This window comes from Schistocerca piceifrons, unplaced genomic scaffold, assembly GCF_021461385.2.
Source record: "Schistocerca piceifrons isolate TAMUIC-IGC-003096 unplaced genomic scaffold, iqSchPice1.1 HiC_scaffold_936, whole genome shotgun sequence".
NCBI classification, from domain to species: domain Eukaryota; kingdom Metazoa; phylum Arthropoda; class Insecta; order Orthoptera; family Acrididae; genus Schistocerca; species Schistocerca piceifrons.
Window position 1 is genome coordinate 1,148,514 of NW_025729208.1, and position 20,693 is coordinate 1,169,206.

The 20,693-nt window shown below is 42.6% G+C and overlaps 1 protein-coding gene across 1 annotated transcript in view; it reads left to right on the plus strand.

Annotated features, from left to right (window-relative positions):
• LOC124771312 (TATA-box-binding protein-like) overlaps nt 1-3,576 on the plus strand; it is a 48,477-nt gene extending 44,901 nt beyond the window's left edge. Inside the window, exon 6 of the mRNA XM_047249318.1 lies at nt 3,089-3,576. Coding sequence (XP_047105274.1) covers nt 3,089-3,165 — 77 coding nt within the window. The 3' untranslated portion in view covers nt 3,166-3,576. The remainder of the gene's footprint in view (nt 1-3,088) is intronic.
• Nucleotides 3,577-20,693: the final 17,117 nt, after the last annotated feature.

Consider the following 20,693-nt stretch of genomic DNA (forward strand, 5'->3'; position numbering starts at 1 on the left):
CGGCGTTGGCGAGCAGACGCGAAGTCAGCAACAGTGAACGGCAGCCATTGCAGTCAGCAACGGCGGCAGGTTACGGCGTTGGCGTCATTGGCAGGATACTGCATCGGGGTCGGCTGGATCGATGTGTGTGTGAGGACAGCTTACCTCCCCACACCAAATCATCTTAGTCGAACTATTCTCTGTCTTTTCCTTTGTTTGGTGCTTATTAACTTTTTCACCCTTTTTCCCTTTTAGGCAGAAACCAATTATGCGTAACAGTTTTCTTCACTTGATACTCCCGGTTGCTACGGCAACTCAGTATCTTCCTATCTCTATATCTGTCGTAAAATTCCCGCTTTCTTCGGGTCCTGTCACGGTCGCCACATTCTAGCGTTTTCCTGATGACTGGAGACTGTGTGGTACTGGGGTGCGAGCCTCTCGCATCTCTCGCGGATGATTTGCGTATCGTGTGTAGCCAATCTTCTTCTCAGGACAGACGGCTGCGTCGATCTTCACAATGCTTCTTCTCCGAAGATTTCATGCTGGTTAGGGAAATGATACTGAACTACTTCTCTTCTTTTGAAATGATTTCCTACTCTCAGAATACTTTCACATCAACTTTGCTATATTTTCTTCTCCACAATAAAATAACTACACAAGTTTCACATGCGCTTTCAAGTCTCGTAAATCGACCAGGTCTGGAAAACATTAGAACTTACAGTCTCTTTTGGTTTTAATAACCCTTGTCAAAACAGTTCTTGCTCCTAGCAAGTCAAACAACAGAGTATATCCGAGTCTGTAGATAATACATATTTCATTTGTTCCCAACAGTCACTACTATTCCACTGCCTTAGAGTAACCCTTGATTACTCCTTGTACTGGACATACGGCTTCCAATGCGTACGTGGCCACCACTTCTCAGCACCGATAGACCACCACAACTTGAGTCTTCTCGTAACACACACACACACACACACACACACACACACAAACTGTGGCGCAATAGACACATTTCCATCTCTCACTCTTGTACGTAAAATATCGGGCGTTCGAGACTGTGGAAAGCCGAGGGTCTCTAGAATTTGCGTGGAAATTCTCGAGGCACTACAGATTCTCCTTGAACATTTTGTGCACTTTTGCATTGATTTCTGGAGTAGTGACACATCTTAGCTGACCACTGCACAGATCATCAACTAAGCTGTCCCTACCAAATTTAAATTCATGTGTCCACTTCCAACAGTTGAATATGAAGATATGAAGGAGCAGAGTCCCCATTGTATTCTGGAAATTGGCATGTATGTCCTTTGCTTTCATACCTTTCTTTACAAAGTGCTTAATCAATGCTCAAATCTCGATCTCCCCCCCACCCCCCACCCATCCACCATCTTCTCATATCCCTACATGGAAACGACAACAGAGCCACATCACCGCCACAGCTCTCTTCCGAGAGCACTGACATTGCAGGTGTTTACAGGCAACAGTCCAATGAATATCAAATGAACAACTTGTTGTGCTAGTGCTAACCTCTCATGGTGATTCCGAGAACTTTTCAAACCACCCCCATGTAATCATTTACAAATTAAAAATATAGATGCAAATGTTGAATATTATGTTGCTTGGAAACTGGAAGGAACTCATCTTTAGAATTTCCATGAGAAAATATTACAAAACTGGTATGATTATATAAGGTCTCTCTCCCTCTCCCTCCCCCTCCCCCCCCCTTCCCTCTCTCACCCCTCTTCCTTTTTTTTCCCTTTCCTCTACAGGATGTACACATATTTTTCCACCCCCTTTTCTTGGATGTTTTTCTTTTGGATGTTCATGATGCCATTTGAATTTTGAAGGAATCATTGATAAGGAGTTTATTGTCTGAGCTTTTTATATAAGGCAAGTAGGGTGTACTCTAAAAGTATTATCACAATAGATAATTGAGGATGGAAGGTAAATAATAGGTCTGTAGTTGTATTTGTTTATTATTTATTGCTGATTAAGACTGTTGTCTTGAATTCTAAAACAAGTCAAACTGTGTGTGTAAAATTATCCATATATAAGTGATAACTATGTTCAGAGAAATCTGTATTTTATCTTTGAGGTAACTTCCCATTAACTACCTTACAGCTCTTTCCCATCCAGCCTTACTAGCGACAATCTTAATTAACTAATAACTAACTGTAGTCTTGAGATTTCTCGAAATACCTCTCCTGCTTCTATCCTGGTGTAATTATTTTGTCTTATGCCTGTTCACCTCCCAACAGTTCGTCCATACAATGAGCAGTGAACTGTCCAGACTGTTATACTAAACAACCAGTTCACCTTAAATGATGGACATTAATGTATCACATTTTTATGCACAGCTACAATACTGCATTTACTCATGAACTGAACTATATTTGGTCAGACAATATAATTATATAATTACTTTTCTGTGGAATTTATTGTTTGTATTCTCTAATTTAATCCAAGACCCCCAAAATCACAGTTTTATTTTCTTTACTTCTTTCTTACACAATGACCAGAACAAGGCAGCAACAATTTGTATTCATACTCACTTTTTTTTGTTCCATCCTCATTCTAGACCCTTTTAATGTTTGTTTTAGCATTTTCTTGGTTTTTAGAATGCCTTCACTATACTTATCTTTGGCAGATTTGATCTCAAAATCCTCACATAGATCTGTATTGGCTTTGGCGAATGCAAATCAGAATACCATTATAGTTATGATGGATCTTAATTCCATGGCGATCTTGATGGTCTGTTTAACTTTCGCAGTTTCTGATGCATAATTTAACATCTGTACTAGTTTGTTGTTATGTATATTGCAACATAGGTGCCCACTTGATTGTTTTTGTTATTTTCTTGCTACCCTCACTTATAGTTTATACTGTGCCCCCCTCCCCGGTTGTTTGTGACTCTTTCAAGTTTATTCTCCATTTCACTAGTATTAAAGACATGTTTCATTTTCTTAACTTATTGTTACTAATCAGGACACTAGGTTTGTATTGTATAGTCAGCTACAATGCTCGCTCATACATCCATATCACTGTTTTGTGAAATACACGTTAGTTAATTTGACATTTAACAGACTTAAAATAATGTTCATCCATTTTTCAGGTGCAAAGATACGGCAAGAAATATATGAAGCTTTTGATAACATTTATCCAATACTGAAAAGTTTCAAGAAGCAATGACAGTTATTTTCCTTCTACTATCCAGAGATGCCTGGCATTCCTCTCAAGGGGAGAGAGCAAGACAAACAGGAAACTCAAAGGACAGAATAAATTTGTAATTACTGTAAATTAATATGTACCCTACTGCTTTTATAGCAGCTTAATGTGTAACTCCCATGGAGTTGTAAAATTTATTGACTACATTTGTATGTGGGGCGGCTCTGCAAGTGCTTGAAGACATATGGGTGCCGTTATGTATAAAGTATTCAGAATGTCCTCACCAAAGTGATTTTGTATTGAACATATTAATTTAGGAATGGTGACTCATGTCTGTGCCTCTAATTGAATTGTATTATATCATGGTCAGCTATTGTGAACACCTTACTGGATTGCATCCTTTTACCATAAGACAGCAATAAACTTTTTATTTAATTGGCTTGTCTTACTTTCTGGTATATTTTTAAGAAAGTGCTGTAACTCTTTTGAGTGAGAGTTGTCTTTATGTTTTCAGTTGAAAAATCACTTTTTCATGTAGATCATGCTTAAAAAGTTGTGATTGTAAATCTTCTAGTGTTGAATAAGACTAAAAAGCAAACTATGCTGATGTTGTATGTTGTGTTTTGGACTTGGTACTTATGCATAGATAACATACATAGACAACAAACACAACAAAAATCTGTTTTTGGGGTGAAGAAGGGAGTAAATTGTGTAGTACAAATTTAAAGAGATTAACAGAAAAAAACCTAAATGTAGTCCATTACGCTTGCACTGCTGCTGCAAGGAGGCATTGCTGACTTGCTTGGACAGTGCGATGTGCATTGTTTTAAACATGGGACTAACTTATAGGCTGGTGATTGATAGCTGGTTTAACATTTAGCCTACCACTTTCAATATTGTGTAGGTTCAGTAGAGTTTGAGAGGATGAAGATAGTTTGTCATGGACATTGTACAGTTATGGGTGCAATGACTTCAATTGCTGCTCTTATCTGAACAGAGTTGCAGCACCTTACCCATTTGGTGTCAGTGCAATGGTTGATGCTGCTTGAAGTAGTTTTTGTTGTTTACATCTAGAACTGATACCACAGTTGTTTCAGTTGCACTTTTAACCATTTTGCAGTTTCTGGTGCTGTTTACAAATCTAGACTACTCATTCCAGACACAGTTAAATTTGCCATGCTCACAATGGGATCACAACTTTGTAAATAACAATAACAGTAACAACTACACATTCACAGTGTGTGTGTGTGTGTGTGTGTGTGCTGTGATGACAAGCGGTACGAAGTTCAAGCAGGAAATGAGTATGGCTCATTAAGCTGTGTCAGTGGTTGGAGACTGACTATCAGGTACGAATTTCGAGACTATAAATGTGTGTTACAGGAGTCGCTAATGAACACATGTTGATGTTGTACAGCAAAGAAATAAATGAGCCATGGTGGAACATAAAAGAAATTGTGGAGTGTGAACCTGGGGAGCGAGGGGGCAGAGGAGGGAACAGGGATGGAGATACGAGCCTGTGGAGGATGGAGACTAGAGGAGATTAATACCATGTGAGTTACAGGGAAAAGAATATGTTGGAGGGACATCACCCACTTTGGAAAATGTAGTATTGGGTGGTAAGATACGGATGCTGCGTGTTGGGTTGTAGCTGTTAATGTCAGCCACATTATTATGAGCAGTATGCCCAGAAACGGGAAAGTCTAGTTGGTTCTTGGCAGTGACCAATCATATAGTTGGTTTGTGGCTGTACTAATGTCGAATTCTGTACATTGGTTACAGTAATGTTGGTAGATCGTACTCAGACAGGCGCCCTGTCTTTGATGACATAAGAAGAGCCTGAGAGAAGTCTAGCACCTGTGTCCTCCGCTGGGACATTGGAAGGAATGAGTAGGCTCACAGGGATGATATTTCTGTTCACAGCTCAAGATGAGAGTAGCTGAATATATTTTGGAGATTGTGGCTCAATTTTCTTAGTCATAGTAGTATTGTACGACAAAGGAAGTCCTCATTTATGGCTAGTTTATCATCTGTAAAGCACAAATATTGGAAAACAGCGCACACTAACAGAAACAAAGCGCGAAGAAAAAGTTCTTACATGAAATCTAGGAAAATTACCAGCACTATCAAACAAATTGGCAAATCTTACACAAAAATACTAAGAAATCCCAAGAAAACATTAAAGAATCATCTAGAATCATTTAAAGAATAATTGCAGTGCAACATACTTTTAGAAAACATTCAAGAAGGAACTGTAAGTTTATCTCCCCCCCCCCCCCCCCCCCCCCCCCCCCCCCCCCCCCCCCGCAATAACTCTGCGATTTGGAGGAGAAAGTGGGGACAGAGCACATAACACAGATAGCTGTACATGATTAGCTACTGCTTTAGAAAGCTTCTCCGCTATTACAGACCTAAAAAAAAAGACTACCATTCCAACAACCTGAAAATCAGAATAGATTCCATTCTGTGTACTTTAGAAGAAATAAGAATAATAGCCCAAAAAACAGACTAGCATTCCAACAACCTGAAAATCAAAATAGATTCCAGTGCACTTACTTCAGAAGAAATAAAAATGATAGTCCAAAAACTGTAAAGCATGAAGTATCTGTAGGAGACTGAATAGCAACAGAAGTGTGGAAACTTTCTAGTCCACATTTGGAAAGTTTCTGCTACAGCTAATCATATATAAAATTAGGGGTGAGAGGATTGGAAATGGCACCAATCCTCATACTTCACAAAAAGAGACGTAAGCAATTCCCCCCTCCAGGGGGCTGACAATTCTTTTGTGAGTACTTGCTTGGCTACCATGGGGCCACATCCTTTCCAGCATTACTTCGTTTCCATGCTGCAAGCTTATATTTGCACTATCCCTTTCTCCCTCTGCCTCTTCATCTGATGATTGTCTTGGTGCAGACTCTGCTTGGACCTGGTATATAACTGGGACTCGAGTTTCCAGTTTCAATGTTTCCCACAACTTTTCATTAAATAAATACGTGGTCCCTATTGTTGTGTTTGACGTGCCACCAATTTTCAAAATTCTCCAGAAGTGCTGGCTGGGTGGTGTCTATGGGGAGAGCCCCGGTTCAGACTGGATGGCCCCATGGCAGATGAGTTGCAAGTTAAGCAGATGAAGTTATCTCTCACTGGTGCTCGTACAGCCCCAGCAGTCTCTATGGAAGGAAATAATATGTTTAATGCAGAGAGATATGTCCCTAAAATGTTCCCTTCCCTTGCTGTGCCATGGGAGCAATGAAGATGTAAGCGGCAAGCAGAGAAATACTCCCACAATACTTGGCTTGCACAAGGAGTGATGGGGATTCCTTTTTGGCCAGAAAGCCCTTATTCTTTATGGAGAAATTAGAAATTAGAAGACAAGTTTGGCATAATGGGAGCCATCTCTAAAACAAAAAGTGGATCAATGTCGATCAAAACAGCATCCCCTGTGCAGTCCCGGGTGCTGCTCGCTTGTAACAAGCTGGGTGACATATCGGTGACTGTCACTCCCCGTATTGGTCTAAATGTGGTTCAGGGCATCATTTTCCACCGAGACCTGCTCTTGCAGTTTGATGATGAGCTATGGTCAACTTGGAGCAGCAGGACTTGCACTTTATCATGTACATCAGGGACCAAAGGACAGTACGAAACTGTCTTTACATCATAACATGGATTTAAACTTTGCATACCAAAGCAGAGTTAGTGCCTTCTCCTAAACTGACACCATTTTTGCTTGAACAGACAACTGCGAAAGAATGAAGATGCAACAAATGTTGACAAAAATAAGGCAACAACATTAGATCCTTCTGCAGCAAGTGGATAAGAAAAATATGTTTTCTGTTTTAAAATGCCTCAAAAAGAGGACATTTTGTTGTAGGCACCCTGTACTTGACACAAAAGAAAACGAGAAAATTATTAGCTGTTTTTGACAAATGTGGACTAGTTATGCAGGTACAACATATAATATTCAAATATTGACCTGAGTGTGGCCTACAGCATAGTAAATGTCAGGAAACCTCTCCCATAACTGTAAGACACTTCAAAAATTATGATTTTAATGATCACTTCAAAGCTGCTCAGCAATAGAAAATTGTGTGTTAATTTTCAAAACACTCATAATTGGTGGTGGAAAACAAAAAATGGTCTTCGCCAATGAAGTGTGCTTGCTCCCACACTATTTAGTTTGTACATCAATGACCAGCCATGTAATAAGGCTTCCACCTAAACTTTTTATACAGCTGATCTGCCCTTCTTGACCCAGAAACACACATTGGAAGATGTCTAAAGACAACTTTCATTGCTCTTGGTGACTCGGAAGAGTATTACGAAGCCAAACCACAGCAAAACAGTAGTCAGTGCTTTCCATTTCCGAAACAAAGATGCCAACTACAACTTAAAAATATCATGGCTGGGAACTCCTCTCAATCACAGCTCTATCCCTGAATACTTCAGAATTATTCATGACGGGAGTCGGACTTTTAAGGAGCAATGCTATGCTTTCTGAATGAAGGTTGCAGCATGAAACAATGCCTTAAGAAAACTCAAAGCCACAAAGCAGAACTGCATCTTGGGAGCAGGCCTGTATGTAACTAGAGACCTTCAGCTGGCAAGTCCCAAATGGCCAAACAAAGAACTGCAACACGCTGCTTGATACTAGAGCACAGCAAGAGGTGTGGATCTGTCTATGTCAACGCTGATACCATTTGCTGTTTGCTGAACTGGAGATACTCACCTTATTGTACCCGATTATAATGTTTAGAAAGCAGAACTGCATCATCTTGTACTGCACTGATGGCTTCATTCATAGTAAATGCTACCATCATGACCTCAGTCTGGTAGTCCACACTATTAAGCAGGATATCTGGAATGAGATGTGTTTAACTAAAGTGAGCTATGAAAGGAAAGTAATGTTTTCTCAGAATGAATGTGAGCACATAGTGTCTTCAGCACTAACAGTGTTTGCTTGCACTTTTCTTGTTTGCTTTATTTATGTACCTGGGTAATGCAGTGTACATTGTGAAGAGTTTTGTTTACTTTTCCATGTTATTCCAGTGGCTAGGAAGTTTAGATAGAGCTTTGAATTTTGAAGGAACTGATAATGACCATACCTCAAAGTCATCTGACTGTGCACAGCTGAATATTGAAATAAAGAAGCAATCATTTTAAGAAAGTGTAATTGTAAAAAATGATAAAATGGGTTTAATCTTAATATTCACAGTTATGTTCAGGCTGTGAGTAGCTGTAAAATAATACTAAGTGGAAACAGAAATTAATAGTGTCTTGTATACTAATGCACTATCTTGTCCCGAAGAGGACAGAACTATTCCAGGGCCCAAACCAGAAGACCACTCCCAAACGAGAAAAGCAAGCAGCAAATCACCTGTGGTCATATGGAGCAGAGGCATGTGTTATGTATATCTGATAGTCACTTAACACTGGAAGTACCACGTGGGTCATGTTTGACCCACAAGAGTTTTTCAGAGGCCCTACTCCCCTCCATAGTCATCGCAGAACCAAACGGTCTTACGGCTTTTCATCATTTATGCGGTTGTACAATTCGGTTAAATTTCATCCTCCTAGCCCAGGTAGAAGTATGAAAAATTTACCTGTTATACCATTGGTTTACCTGTTATACCATGTGGACCATTTTTGATCCATATGCATTTTAACACAATTTTATATCAGTAAAATCGATTTTCAGACACTAAATAGTTTCTGGGCATAATTTTGACATTGTTCACGAAATGTTGGAGTATATTATAACACTTTGGGCCGAAAAGAATGTGAAATATGAAGGATCTGGAGGTCGGACAGTACTTTATATCAGCACAGCTTTCCATTTTCTATGGACTGACAACATGCAGACCTGTGGTGTGACACTGGGAAGCTACAGAGTAACATATTATACAGTGGGGAATCTCCATGCCCCTTCCTACACTGCTGTCTGGGGCACTGCTAATAGTTCTCCTACACGACAGCAGATGTCAGCCGCATCGCCCTTACGGAATATCACAACTGACAACCTCTTCACCTCCGTGAAACTGTCACGTGAGTGAAACAAAAAGCAACAAGTTTAGCTGGCATTCTTGGGAGAACACTCAGTGAGGTCCCTTCTGCGGCGCGAAGTGGAGATGACACACTGTATGCAACACACTTACAAGTCAGGCAACAATCTTCTCACAGCATACCGAGGGAAAAAGGAAAAAAAAGTCCTTATTCTGAGTAATATGCATGCTGGATGTCAGGTGAATGAGAATACTGAGAAGACACTTTCAGAAACTGTGAAGTTTTATAAAGAAACTAAGTATGGACTTGATATAGTTGACCAAATGGCTAGACACTATAGTGCCCAAGCTGGCACCCACCGATGGCCAGTGCAGGTCTTTTGCAACATTCTTGATCTTGCCACGATCAAAGCTCACACAGTTTTGAAATTACTCACCTCTAAGAAGATTTCACATTGAGACTTTGTTCTCAGAGTAGCAGATGAGTTTGCTGCTGTCTACAAACTGCAGAGAGGAGCCAATCACCCCTTGCAAGCACTCAATACCAGCATTAGCCAGTAGGGGAGTAGAAGGTGTTGTCAAATTCAGGTTTCCTGCTAACAACAAAGGGAAATAAAACATCAAATGTATGATTCAAGTGCAACAAGTATGTGTGAAAAAGTTTCCAAGCAAAAACACTTGTCGAATGTCTGCACTGCGAGCCCATCCCAACTTAGGCAATTCTGTCAAGTTCTTAAATATTTCCAAATATTTATAATTATAGACAGAAAGTACTTGTTCTAATGTTTTAGTTATTTGATTGCAAAAAGCAAGAAAACACATACAGTGTTTGTCACCTGCTGCATTTTAGAATCTTTCACAAATAATTGGTACTTACACTATTTGTCTGTAAAAGTATAAATACTATTAGTAGTCACATAAACAACATGTTTTGATCCTGTTTTAATCTTTTTATAGACAAAAACATCGTAGCATTGTTTTACTTACTTGTTTTAATGGTGATTGATGCAAGATTGTGGAATTTCTTCCATAAAATTTAAAATAAAAAAAAGTTTATTTCTGAATATTTATGTTTGACAGTGTACTATTAATTTTAGAGACCAAATTATACTTTGGTTGCACTTTAGAGTCTTCCTGAACGTATTGTCAACATGGCGACACTCAAAACAGCACCCAAATACGAATAAAATGGTGGTTTTCTTCTGTGAGTAAAAAGTGACCCACACAATACTACTAGGGGTACAGCAAAGTCCGGTACTTCTAGTTAACTGTGTTTATTTCTGCATCCGTTTTGATGTTGGGTAAGGATATTGACCTTTTAACTGGTGTATTGAGGCAGAACTTCCCTGAGCTGTGCTATGAATCCATAGAGGGTGGTGGGAGGCAGGGTGCCTTTCACTGGATTCTCCCCGAGAGACTGCTGCACATTTGAAGTTGAAGACCTGTAGTGGCAAGAGGCTCAAGTAGTGGGTTAGAGGCTGCGAGAGGGGAAATATTTCATTGCTTGTCTTCCAGTAATGACAACTCACAGCTTGCGTGACTTGTACGGATCATCTGCTATGGTATAAATTTTGATGCAGAAGTAACATGGATTTGTGAATATGCATTATAGAGATGATGATCTTAAAATGAAGTACGTATTTGTCACAAGGAATGTGAAATTAAGTTAGGCTGTTGTTAATACAATGAGTAGAAAAAAAGACATTCCAAAAATTTAGTAAACATTTGTGATTGCAACTTTCCAAGTGTAAAAAATATTCCATGAGGTTTCAGGATTGCAGCCAGATAACAATGACTTCTTGTCATGATATTTTGGCTGTCAATCATTCAAACATTTTCAGTCGTCTTCAGAATGGTTGTCTGCCGAAATATCACGGCAAAAAGTCAGTGTCATCTGGCTGCAATCCCAATGCTTCTTGGAGTATTTGTGATTGCATCTCGTATTGCATTATGGATTTAAATGGAATTACAATTACTGTTATTGATAAATCTTCCACTCACACAGACAACACAACACCATTTCATCAGACAGTTATACCCTCACAACTTGAGGATTGTCGAGGGTGACACCAATCTGAAACTTAGAATACTTTATAGTAAGTGTTTCTTACAATAGCTAATCTATTAGGAGCTAGTAACATACTGATTTATGGAGGTTACCAATTAATAAGATATTCATATTTGTAGTCTGAGGTGCTGCCACACAATGTCTATTGGCTTTTGAGAAGAAAAGTTTGGCGACCACTGCTCTAGCTGGTCTGTGGGAACTGCTGATGTTGACAACATGAATGGTGTAGTAGGTACTGATGTTCTGTGTACACCCATCTAGGGAGCCCATGGAATTGGCGGCTGCAATAGCTGCAGATTGCTTCTCTTGCACAAGCTGTGATGGGTATGCTACGGCGAGTCTCATCACCCGTGGTGATTTTTTTCCATAAAAGAACTGTCCACCGTTTGCATTTCAACTCAAGTTGTGTCAGTTGTCCATCTGTTATGATTTTTGTTTGAGAGTTGAGGTGTCTGAGAAAAACTTTGCACACACTTTTCTCTTCTTCAAAGCATTTTGGAAAAGGTCTTGAACTCTCGATTTAGAGTTGTTATTCCATTGCGATTTATGACACAACACTTGACACTGCAGTTGCACGTCCACTGCTCAACAGTATCTGCTCGTAACTGACTAGTATCTGCTCGTAACTGACTGCTTGAATGCACATCAGTTTTTTATAGCTGTTAGTTCAAGCTTCCGCAGTAGTTACTGTGCTGATGTTGCTTATATGCCAAGAATAAAATCAGTTTCAGAACTTTTTGGAGGGACAGTGTGTCGTCGTCTTCTTCTTCTTCTTCTTCTTCTTCTTCTTCTTTATCGTCGCCTTGTCCCACGTCACGTAGGGTCAGCATTGCTCTTCTGGATCCTTGTCCCTCATAGTTCTCTATTCATTGCCCCTTCCTTCTTCCATCCTTTCTCCCTTAGGTCCCCAGATGTCTTATCCTTCCATCTCATCTTCGGTCTTCCTCTCCTTCTCGCTCCTTCAATCTTTATATCTTCAACTCTGTTTCCGATATACTCTTCCCCTTTTCTCTGTAAGTGTCCGTACCACCTTAGTCTGCTCTCGTATCGTTTTCCCTGTGGGTCCCACTTTCACAGCTCCTCTAACAAATTCATTTCTAATCCTGTCCTTCCTTGTTACCCCACACATGCACCTCAGCATCCTCATTTCCGCCACTTCCATCTTCCTTTCCTGGGCTACTGTGATTGGCCATGTCTCTGCCCCGTATATCATAGCAGGCCTTACCACCGACTTGTACACTTTCCCTTTGAACCCAATGCTCACCTTCTTGTCACACAACACTCCACTCATTTTCCTCCAGTTGTTCCAATCGCAATTTATTCGGTGTTGTATCTTGCTTTCCAGTCCTCCATCCCTCTGTATGTACGACCCCAGATATTTAAATTTGCAGACCGATTTCAGCTCATCATCCTGGATCTTACAAGACCTCATCTGCACATCCTTCAGTGCTAAATATTCTGACTTTGTCCTGCTAATTTTCATCCGTCTTTCTTCTAGTGCCTTCCTCCAATCCTCCAGCTTTTCCTCAAGTCTGTCGATTCTCTGCTTACAGAGAACCACATCAGCCGCAAACATTATATTCCACGGTGCTTCCTTCTTCACATCTTTCACCAGCACATCCATAATCAGGACAAAGAGGTAGGGATTAAGTGCAGACCCTTGATGTAACCCTACTTTTACTGGAAACTCCTTTGCCATGCCCACACTACTACTCACCTGTGTCATTGCTCCTCTGTACATTTCCTTCACTAACCTAACATACTTCTATGCCACACACTGCTCTCTCATGCTTCTCCATATTTCGTCCCTTGGGACTCTGTCATATGCTTTCTCCAAATCAATGAAAGCCTATGTAGATCGGCTTGTAGCTCCCCGTGTCTCTCCACTATCCGCCTTAAAGCATGTATTCCATCAGTCGTTCCTCTTCCCAAACTGTTCTCCTCACACCACAGTCTCCTTGCGTAATCTTGCTTCTATAGCTCTTTCCCAAATTTTCATTGTGTGTGCCATCAGTTTAATACCTCTATAGTTACTGCAGTCCTGCTCATCACCTTTCCCTTTAAATATTGGGATCAGTACACTAGTTCTCCACTTGTCTGGCATCTCCTCCTGTCGCCAAATCTTCTTCATTAAATCCCAAAGGAGCTCAATTCCCTTTTTACCAAGACACTTCCATAGCTCAACGGGGATCTGGTCTGGGCCAACTGCCTTCCGTTTTTCATCTTTTCAACTGCCCATTCGACTTCATCTCTACTTATATCCATCGTTAATCCTTCATTTGCCCCTCCTTCCTCAGTTTTCACTCTTACGTTTTCTTCATTCAGCAATTTCTCAAAATAATTCTACCACCTTTGGATTATTTTTCCATGGTCATGCAGAATTATTTCTGTTTCATCTTTCATTTGTTTTATTGCTGTTAGATCCTTAGAAGCTTTATCTCTTGATTTGCCTATTTGTATCAGTTGTCTCATATCCTGATTTTTCTGTAGTTGTTCATATGCCTCCCTTACTGATTCAGCTTTAGCTTTAGCCACAGCTCGTTTTGGCTCCTTCTTCGCACTTTTGTATGCTTACCCATCCTCAGCACTTCCAGACATATCCCACTTCCTCTTAGCGTCTTTCTTTTCCTTCACAACCTTCTGCACCTCTTCATTCCACCACCATGCTTCCTTATCTTTTGGTATCCCTCTCCCAGATGTTAACCCAAACACTTCTCCCCAATCTTCCTTATAACAGCATTATTTATTTTCCACCACTCCTGCACACTCTCTGCCAATTTTACCTTACCCAGTACTTTTTCAATAAACTCCTCTCTCAATTTTTTATCCTTTAATCTCCACCACTTAATTTTCCTTTCACATTGATTTATGTGCACCTGTCTTTTACATACTTTCATCTCACAATCCGCTACAATCAATTTATGTTGTGTTGCTATTCCTTCCCCGTATATGACCTTATATTTCGCACCTCCCCACTATTTTTCCTTCTACATAACATATGATGAATTTGGCTTTTATTTTCGCCACTCCTGTATGTTATTAGTTTTTCTCTTTTTCTTTGGAAGTAGGTATTCATAATCACTAGATCAAAAGCCACTGCAAACTCCACTATCTTTTTTCCTCCTTCATTTCTCTCGCCATACCCCTATCCTCCATGCCACCTCTCTTCCCCACCTTTCCTTCCGCCAACAGGACCATTTAGATCCCTTCTGACTATCACTCTTTCATTCTCTGGTATTCCGACCATTACTCCATCCAAATCTCTCCAAAAATTTTCCTTCTCGTCCTCGGAACATCCCGCTTGGGGTGCATAGGCTGTCAGCACTGTTACCATTTCTCCGCCAAACATCGTCTTAACATATATGATCCTATCATTTACTCTGCTGACTTCACATACCTCTTCTTGAAGCTCTCTGTGCAGAATAACTCCAACTCCATTTCTTGATTCCGGGCTTGCACTACTATAAAGTAGCTTCTAGCCTTCAGCTAAGATCTTTGCCTTATTGCCCTTCCACCTTGTCTCTTGCACACACAAAGCCTTTATCTTCCTCCTCTGCATCATGTCTACTATCTCTCTTCCCTTTCCCATCATCGTTCCCACGTTTAGAGTTCCCACTCTGATCTTGAACACCTTTGGATCCTTCGCAAAACTCCTCCCCCGTAGATCCAAATGGGAGGCTATTACTCCGGAACATTTATCTTGAGAAGCATCCATCATTCCTCTTGTTTTGGCAATGTTTTTACAGCCGGATGCCCTTCCTGCCACAAACCCCCTTCCCTTGTTGGAGTGGCAGAGGCTTGCTAGTTTTGGTCCACCCTGGGTATTTTATTTCCCCATTACCCACCATATCTGGTGAGTGTTCCCCTATCCGCCACCCGGAGAGGTGCCTGATGGGAGACTAGCAACTCCACATGGGTTTGGAGGGACAGTGTGTAGTGCTTAGTTAATCTTTGTCTGGAATGTATAGATAAGCCATTCAACTTCTGAAATGATTGGAGGATGTAGTGGAGTGGTTGTCAGATGTTTACTCTTGATCCTATGATGGAACTATTCGGACTTCGGGCCATTGTCCGTTGCTATGGTAAAATGAGTGTCCTCAGTTGGAAAATAAAAAAAAATCTCTCTTTTTTATGATGATGGCTCTGCCCCTAAGGTAAAGCAAAATTACTTAGGCCATCAATAACCAAGATTGACTAGGGTTCACATGGTTTCCAATATAGGCTCAGCAAAATTTACTAATATCCATTTCTAAGGATGCTGTGGTTTTGGCCAGGCAGGAAGCATTGAGTGATTATGCATGCACGGTAGGAATCAGCAGACTACTTCCCCGTCTCTGTGTTAATGCTACATATTTCATTCTTTATGTCTGCCAGTGTATAGAATGGAAGATTTTTGGATGGAGGGCCCCGAGAGGTGGCGACCACATGTATTGATGAATCTGTTGCCAGCAGTAAGACGCCATTTTGGATGTTCAAGCAGTGACATACCACAGGCAACGTTGGAGGCCCTATGAGTTACAGGTCCAACCACCTTTGCTTCATGATTCAAGGGATGCTCATCAGCAGTGCGTCCTTGGTGGCAGTCCAGATGATTTTTTTACAGCAAGATTAGGAAGTTGTACAATTTTGCTGCAATTCAGAATGCAGCTGGAAGCAAAGTTTCCTGAAAACTGAAAAATATATCAGGATTCCTGTGTTGGCATTTTTTAGTTGAGCAATGGGCCAGTAATGCGTGGATTAGTTGATATTACTTACAAAAAGATTACTGCTTAAGTTGCTGAGTCATCATCTCAGGTGACTTGCCTGATGGAGCAATAATGTCTTCTACACCATACTGCCTAGAAAATGACAAAATTTGATGTTATAGTTGAAAATGCGGAACTTTCAAATGTCGTAGATTAGCACCAACACCTTCTGTTTTGGCTAGTGCTGAAATCTGATGGCTGAGGTACCGATTGGTAGAGGTTAATTGAGATGTCGCTGGTCACATGAAAGGGCTTAGCTGTTGCTTGAACACTGCCGCACAGTGTAGAGTAACGTGAGTTATTCGTGAGAATGACCTATGTTCCACTGAAGATGCTCATTCTGGTGAAAGATGGTCATGTATTCTATAAGTCTCTTATGTAGTGTGACAAATATACAGTGCACACCCCCGATATGCAATCTGTGCAGGTGGTGCATCTGCTGTGACATAACACAGCAGGGGCAAGGCGTGGAATGGTGCACGCGGTAGCACTTGATGAACGTGGACATTTATGCCTTGGTGATGCACCTAGAAGGTATCGTGAACACCCAGAGAAAACGTGCTCAAATGTGGGGACACGAAGGATCACAATGCGACGCTGGATGCTGCCAACCGAGGTGGGGAGTGAGGCTGGAGCAGGAGGCAGTTGGAAGAGAGAAAGTCATCAGGGAGGGATAGTGTCTCGCCTTATAAAATCCTGGCTAGTGTGGCACTGAGGTCTTGTTAATGCACTGTGCAGACACCCAGCAGCACCCACAACAGTGCGTCAGACCTGTCACCATTATGGTACATAAGAGCGGCCTTTAGATTGTGATGCCGCCTCTCAGCAAGTCTTATTACCTTGAGGGTGGGAGGCGGTGGTTCTCTAATGGGTAATGCCATATAGTTTACAGAGTTTGGTAAACAGCAAGGACTCAAATTGCCTCCCTCAGTCCATAGTTATGGAGGCAGAATAGCCAAAATGCGCAGACCAGGTAGATGAGCAGTGATGTCTTGGATGGTGGTAGCCTCTACCCAGTGTGTTACCTGGTCAACAATGGAGAGGGTGTAGTGGTAGTTGCTGGATGGGGGAAAGGGGATGATCAGGTCCCCGTGAATGTGTTGGAAGTGTCCCTTCTTTCTCTGGAATGTGCCTAGTGGGGGCTGAATGCCCTCATCAATAAACTTTCAGTCTCACTTAACATTGGGCCAAACGTATGGCTCAGTTATAAGGCTAGTAGTAGGTTTGACAGTGGGGTGGGTGAGCTTGTGAACCATGCTGAAAATAATCCTGCATAATTGTTGTGAGACGAGCAGGTGTCACAGAGGATAGGGTGGGTTCAACCAGAGATAAACTTTGGCTCAGTGATGAGAGTGGAAGAGGGATCATTTAAGAGGTCCTGTATCTTAGGGTTGTCCTGCTGAGCCTGCACATGCTTGTCAAAGCTGATCATGGCTGAGATGGCACAGGTGCATGACAGGTAGCCAGCGACTAAGTTGTCTGCACTTTTCACATGAAGGACATCCGTACTGAATTACATGATGTGTTCGAGGTGACGGTAACAGCGGAGGCACTCGTCCTCAGTTGTGCTATGGATTGTGTCAGCTAGGGGCGTGTGGTCCATGCAAATGACAAGGGTATGTCCTTCAATATCCTGTCCAAAATACTGCGAGGCCTCGTAAACAGCCAGTATCTCCTGGTCATAAGCCGACCAAGTGTGCTGTGCCACGGTTACGTTACATGAGAAGAAACACAAGGGTCAATGGGAGCTGTCAACCTCTTGCTGAGGGATGGGTCCTATTACTAAATTGCTAGTGACAGCAGTGATGAACATGGGAGCTTCTGGAATCGGGTGAGCTAAGGAAGCTGCCTGAACTGGATCATCCTTGATCGCTTGGAAGTTGCGCTGCATGTCCATGGTCCATGTGAGCTTCCTGTGACCAGTTGTATTTTTGTCTTTGAGGACCTTTATTAAGCGTTCCTACAGGGCAGCAGTGTGGGGCAAGTGAGGGAAATAGAAATTGATCATCCCGAGGAAACAGTGGAGTTCATGGTAGTCGGATGGTGGTATTAGGTGACGAATCAGCTCAGTGCATTCTGGAGTTGGATAGATGCCAGAAGCATTAACGATTTGGCCCAAGGAAGTGACTTGCCCCCGATGAAGTTGATATTAGTCGCTGTTGATCACTACACCGTTGGCTTCATGAACGCCGAGAACTTGTTGAAGGTAGGTTTAGTGTGAGTCCACGTCTGGCGAAAAAATGAGGATATTGTCCAGATATGCATAACAAAAAGAAAATTTAAAAAGCAGGCTGTTTATAAAGTGTTTACAGGCTTGTGGAGCATGGTATAGTCCATGAGGCATAAAAAAGGAATTCAGACAATCCAAAACGTGGTTATGGCAGTGTCGTGAAAGTCATTTTTGTTCATCGGTATTGCAGATATGCTTTCTTACAATCATTTATGCTGAAAATTTTAGTGCTGGAAAGATATTGTGTGAAGTCTTGGATATTAGGAACCAGGTAATTTCCATGATTGTGCAGGCATTCCAGGCACGATAGTCCCCAGTCCCTGCAAAGTCTGGCAAAGCCGTCCATCTTAGGAACAAGGAGGATGGGTGAGACCCAGCTGCTATTTGATGGGTGAATGATGCCAGCTTGTTACAACTCATCCGCTACTGCCGCCTTCACCGTGTGGAGGCAGTCAGGGAGTAGACGTCTGGGGTGTTGACTAACCAGCGGGCTGGGGGTAGTGTTAATGCAGTGCAACATGCCATTGTTGATGGTTGACAAGATAAAAAGGTCACGTGACATGGAGCCACTGGTCGAAACTTTGTCAGTGTGGTCTGTGTAGATTTCAGTGTCCCGAGTAGCAGGAATGATGTCAGCTGTAGGCCAGAGTCGGGCTGCCTGAACAAGGCAGTAATCTATGCAAGCACAAGGCAGTCAGTGAGCTGTGGAAATACGGACACAATGCAGCAGGCCAAGCAGTGCTGCTCGCAGGTGTTGGCTCTGCCTGGGAAGTGGTGTGGCCACATGGCAACTGGAGCTGGGCTGCCTGGGCGAGACCAGTGCACATGCAAGCGTGGCATGGTCGACGAACTGCAAAGGTTTGTTCGTGGCACGATGGGTAACAGTGGGTGCAGGCACTGGCTCGACACGTGCAGCAGCATACCGTGCCGGTGCGGGCAAAGTGCAGGTAAGGCCTTCCTGCGTAGGGTAGGAGGCAGTAAACCGTGCAGGTGCGGACACAGCACGGGAGGCATTGTCTGGCACGGGTGCAGGGGTGGTGGAGGTGAGCGGTAGTAGCACGAGCGCAGTGCAGATGATGTCAGGTTATGAAGGAGTAGGCACAGAATAAGTGGCAGGCAATGTGCTGACCTGGGAAATAGTGAGGTGGGAGTGGCTGTGTCAAGTGACTTGAGGTGTCGGGTGAAAGGTGGAGGTCATAAGCGTGGGTGATAGGTGAGGAACAAAGGTGCACGAGGATGGAGTGAATCTATGTGAGTTCAGCCTGTGCTGTTTGGATGCGGCAGCATAGGAACGGATTGTCCTTTTGGAGGCAAGTTTCTCTTGCGTGTCCGTACACTGTTGCCAAATTTGTAGCAAGTGGTTAGTGCAGTCCACATACTGTGGTATGTACCATTGCACGGGTGTGGCTGAGAGCAAAGGAGCATTGGCGTCATTGCACTGGGCCAGTGAGGTGGCTGAGGTGTGTGTACTGTAAGCAGCACGGTCAGGGGGCGTGTAGGTGAATTCGTTTGCTTGCAATAAGGGCACGAGGTGGAAGGCCTGTAAGAAATCGACACCCACGAGGAGCTCCACAACATCAGTGACGATGAATGACCACGTGAAGAATGTAATGAAGCCAAGGTCTAGAGTCCATGTGTGGACGCCCCTAGTGGCAATAGTAGAGTTGTTAGCAGCTGTCTAGCGAAGGTGCGAGTCGTCATATGTAGGTGAGGTAGGCGTGTGAGTTGCTGTGGTGATCTGCGATCCGGTGTAGACCAGGAAGCGTAGTTTGCTAATGCAGTTGAGGGTGCACAAACTGTTGTTCAGAGTGACATCAGAAGCCAGCAGGGGAGGGAGGGGTGGCGACTTTTTGAGTGTGTCGAGGCAGCTTACACATCATTTACACGTTGTTAGGGGCACCTCTCGTGGGCTGTGAAGTGAGTTTGGGTAGTCACAAGGTTGATGACAGAGGTGCATAGTGTCATTGAAGCAGGTGTGGTACCTACAGAGGGAAGACAATGCATGCACATCTGCTGATGTACTGGAAGTGGCAGCTGGAGTCGAGTATGTTTTATAAACGCAGGAGGTTGCGGCCACTGTGACGTCAGCATCGGGTGGGGCCAGGGGTGCTCGGTGACTGTCAGTGGCTTAACGATGTTATGTGTATGGCAGTGCAGCATGCATATCCATACCATTGTTAGAAGCGTTGTTCATGCTGTGCCCGTGCCAATAAACAGCGAAAATGCTGTCGGCCAGGGACAGGCAGGCATCAAGAGATGGGTTACTGGTGGCGAGTAAAATCATCTACAGCTGGGATGGGAGCTTAGCGAACCAGATCGTTCACAGTGCCTTGTTGAGCAATACGGAATGGCAGTAGTGTGAGCTGTGAAGCACTTGACTGTTCGGTTCAGTAATGTGGTTGGAATACGGCCACACAGCACGGTTATTACTGCCGTTGGGCAGTGGCCAGTAACATATGTGGCTGCACAGACCTGAGGACAGACGGTCCGTTGTACAGCGCGGATGAGACAGT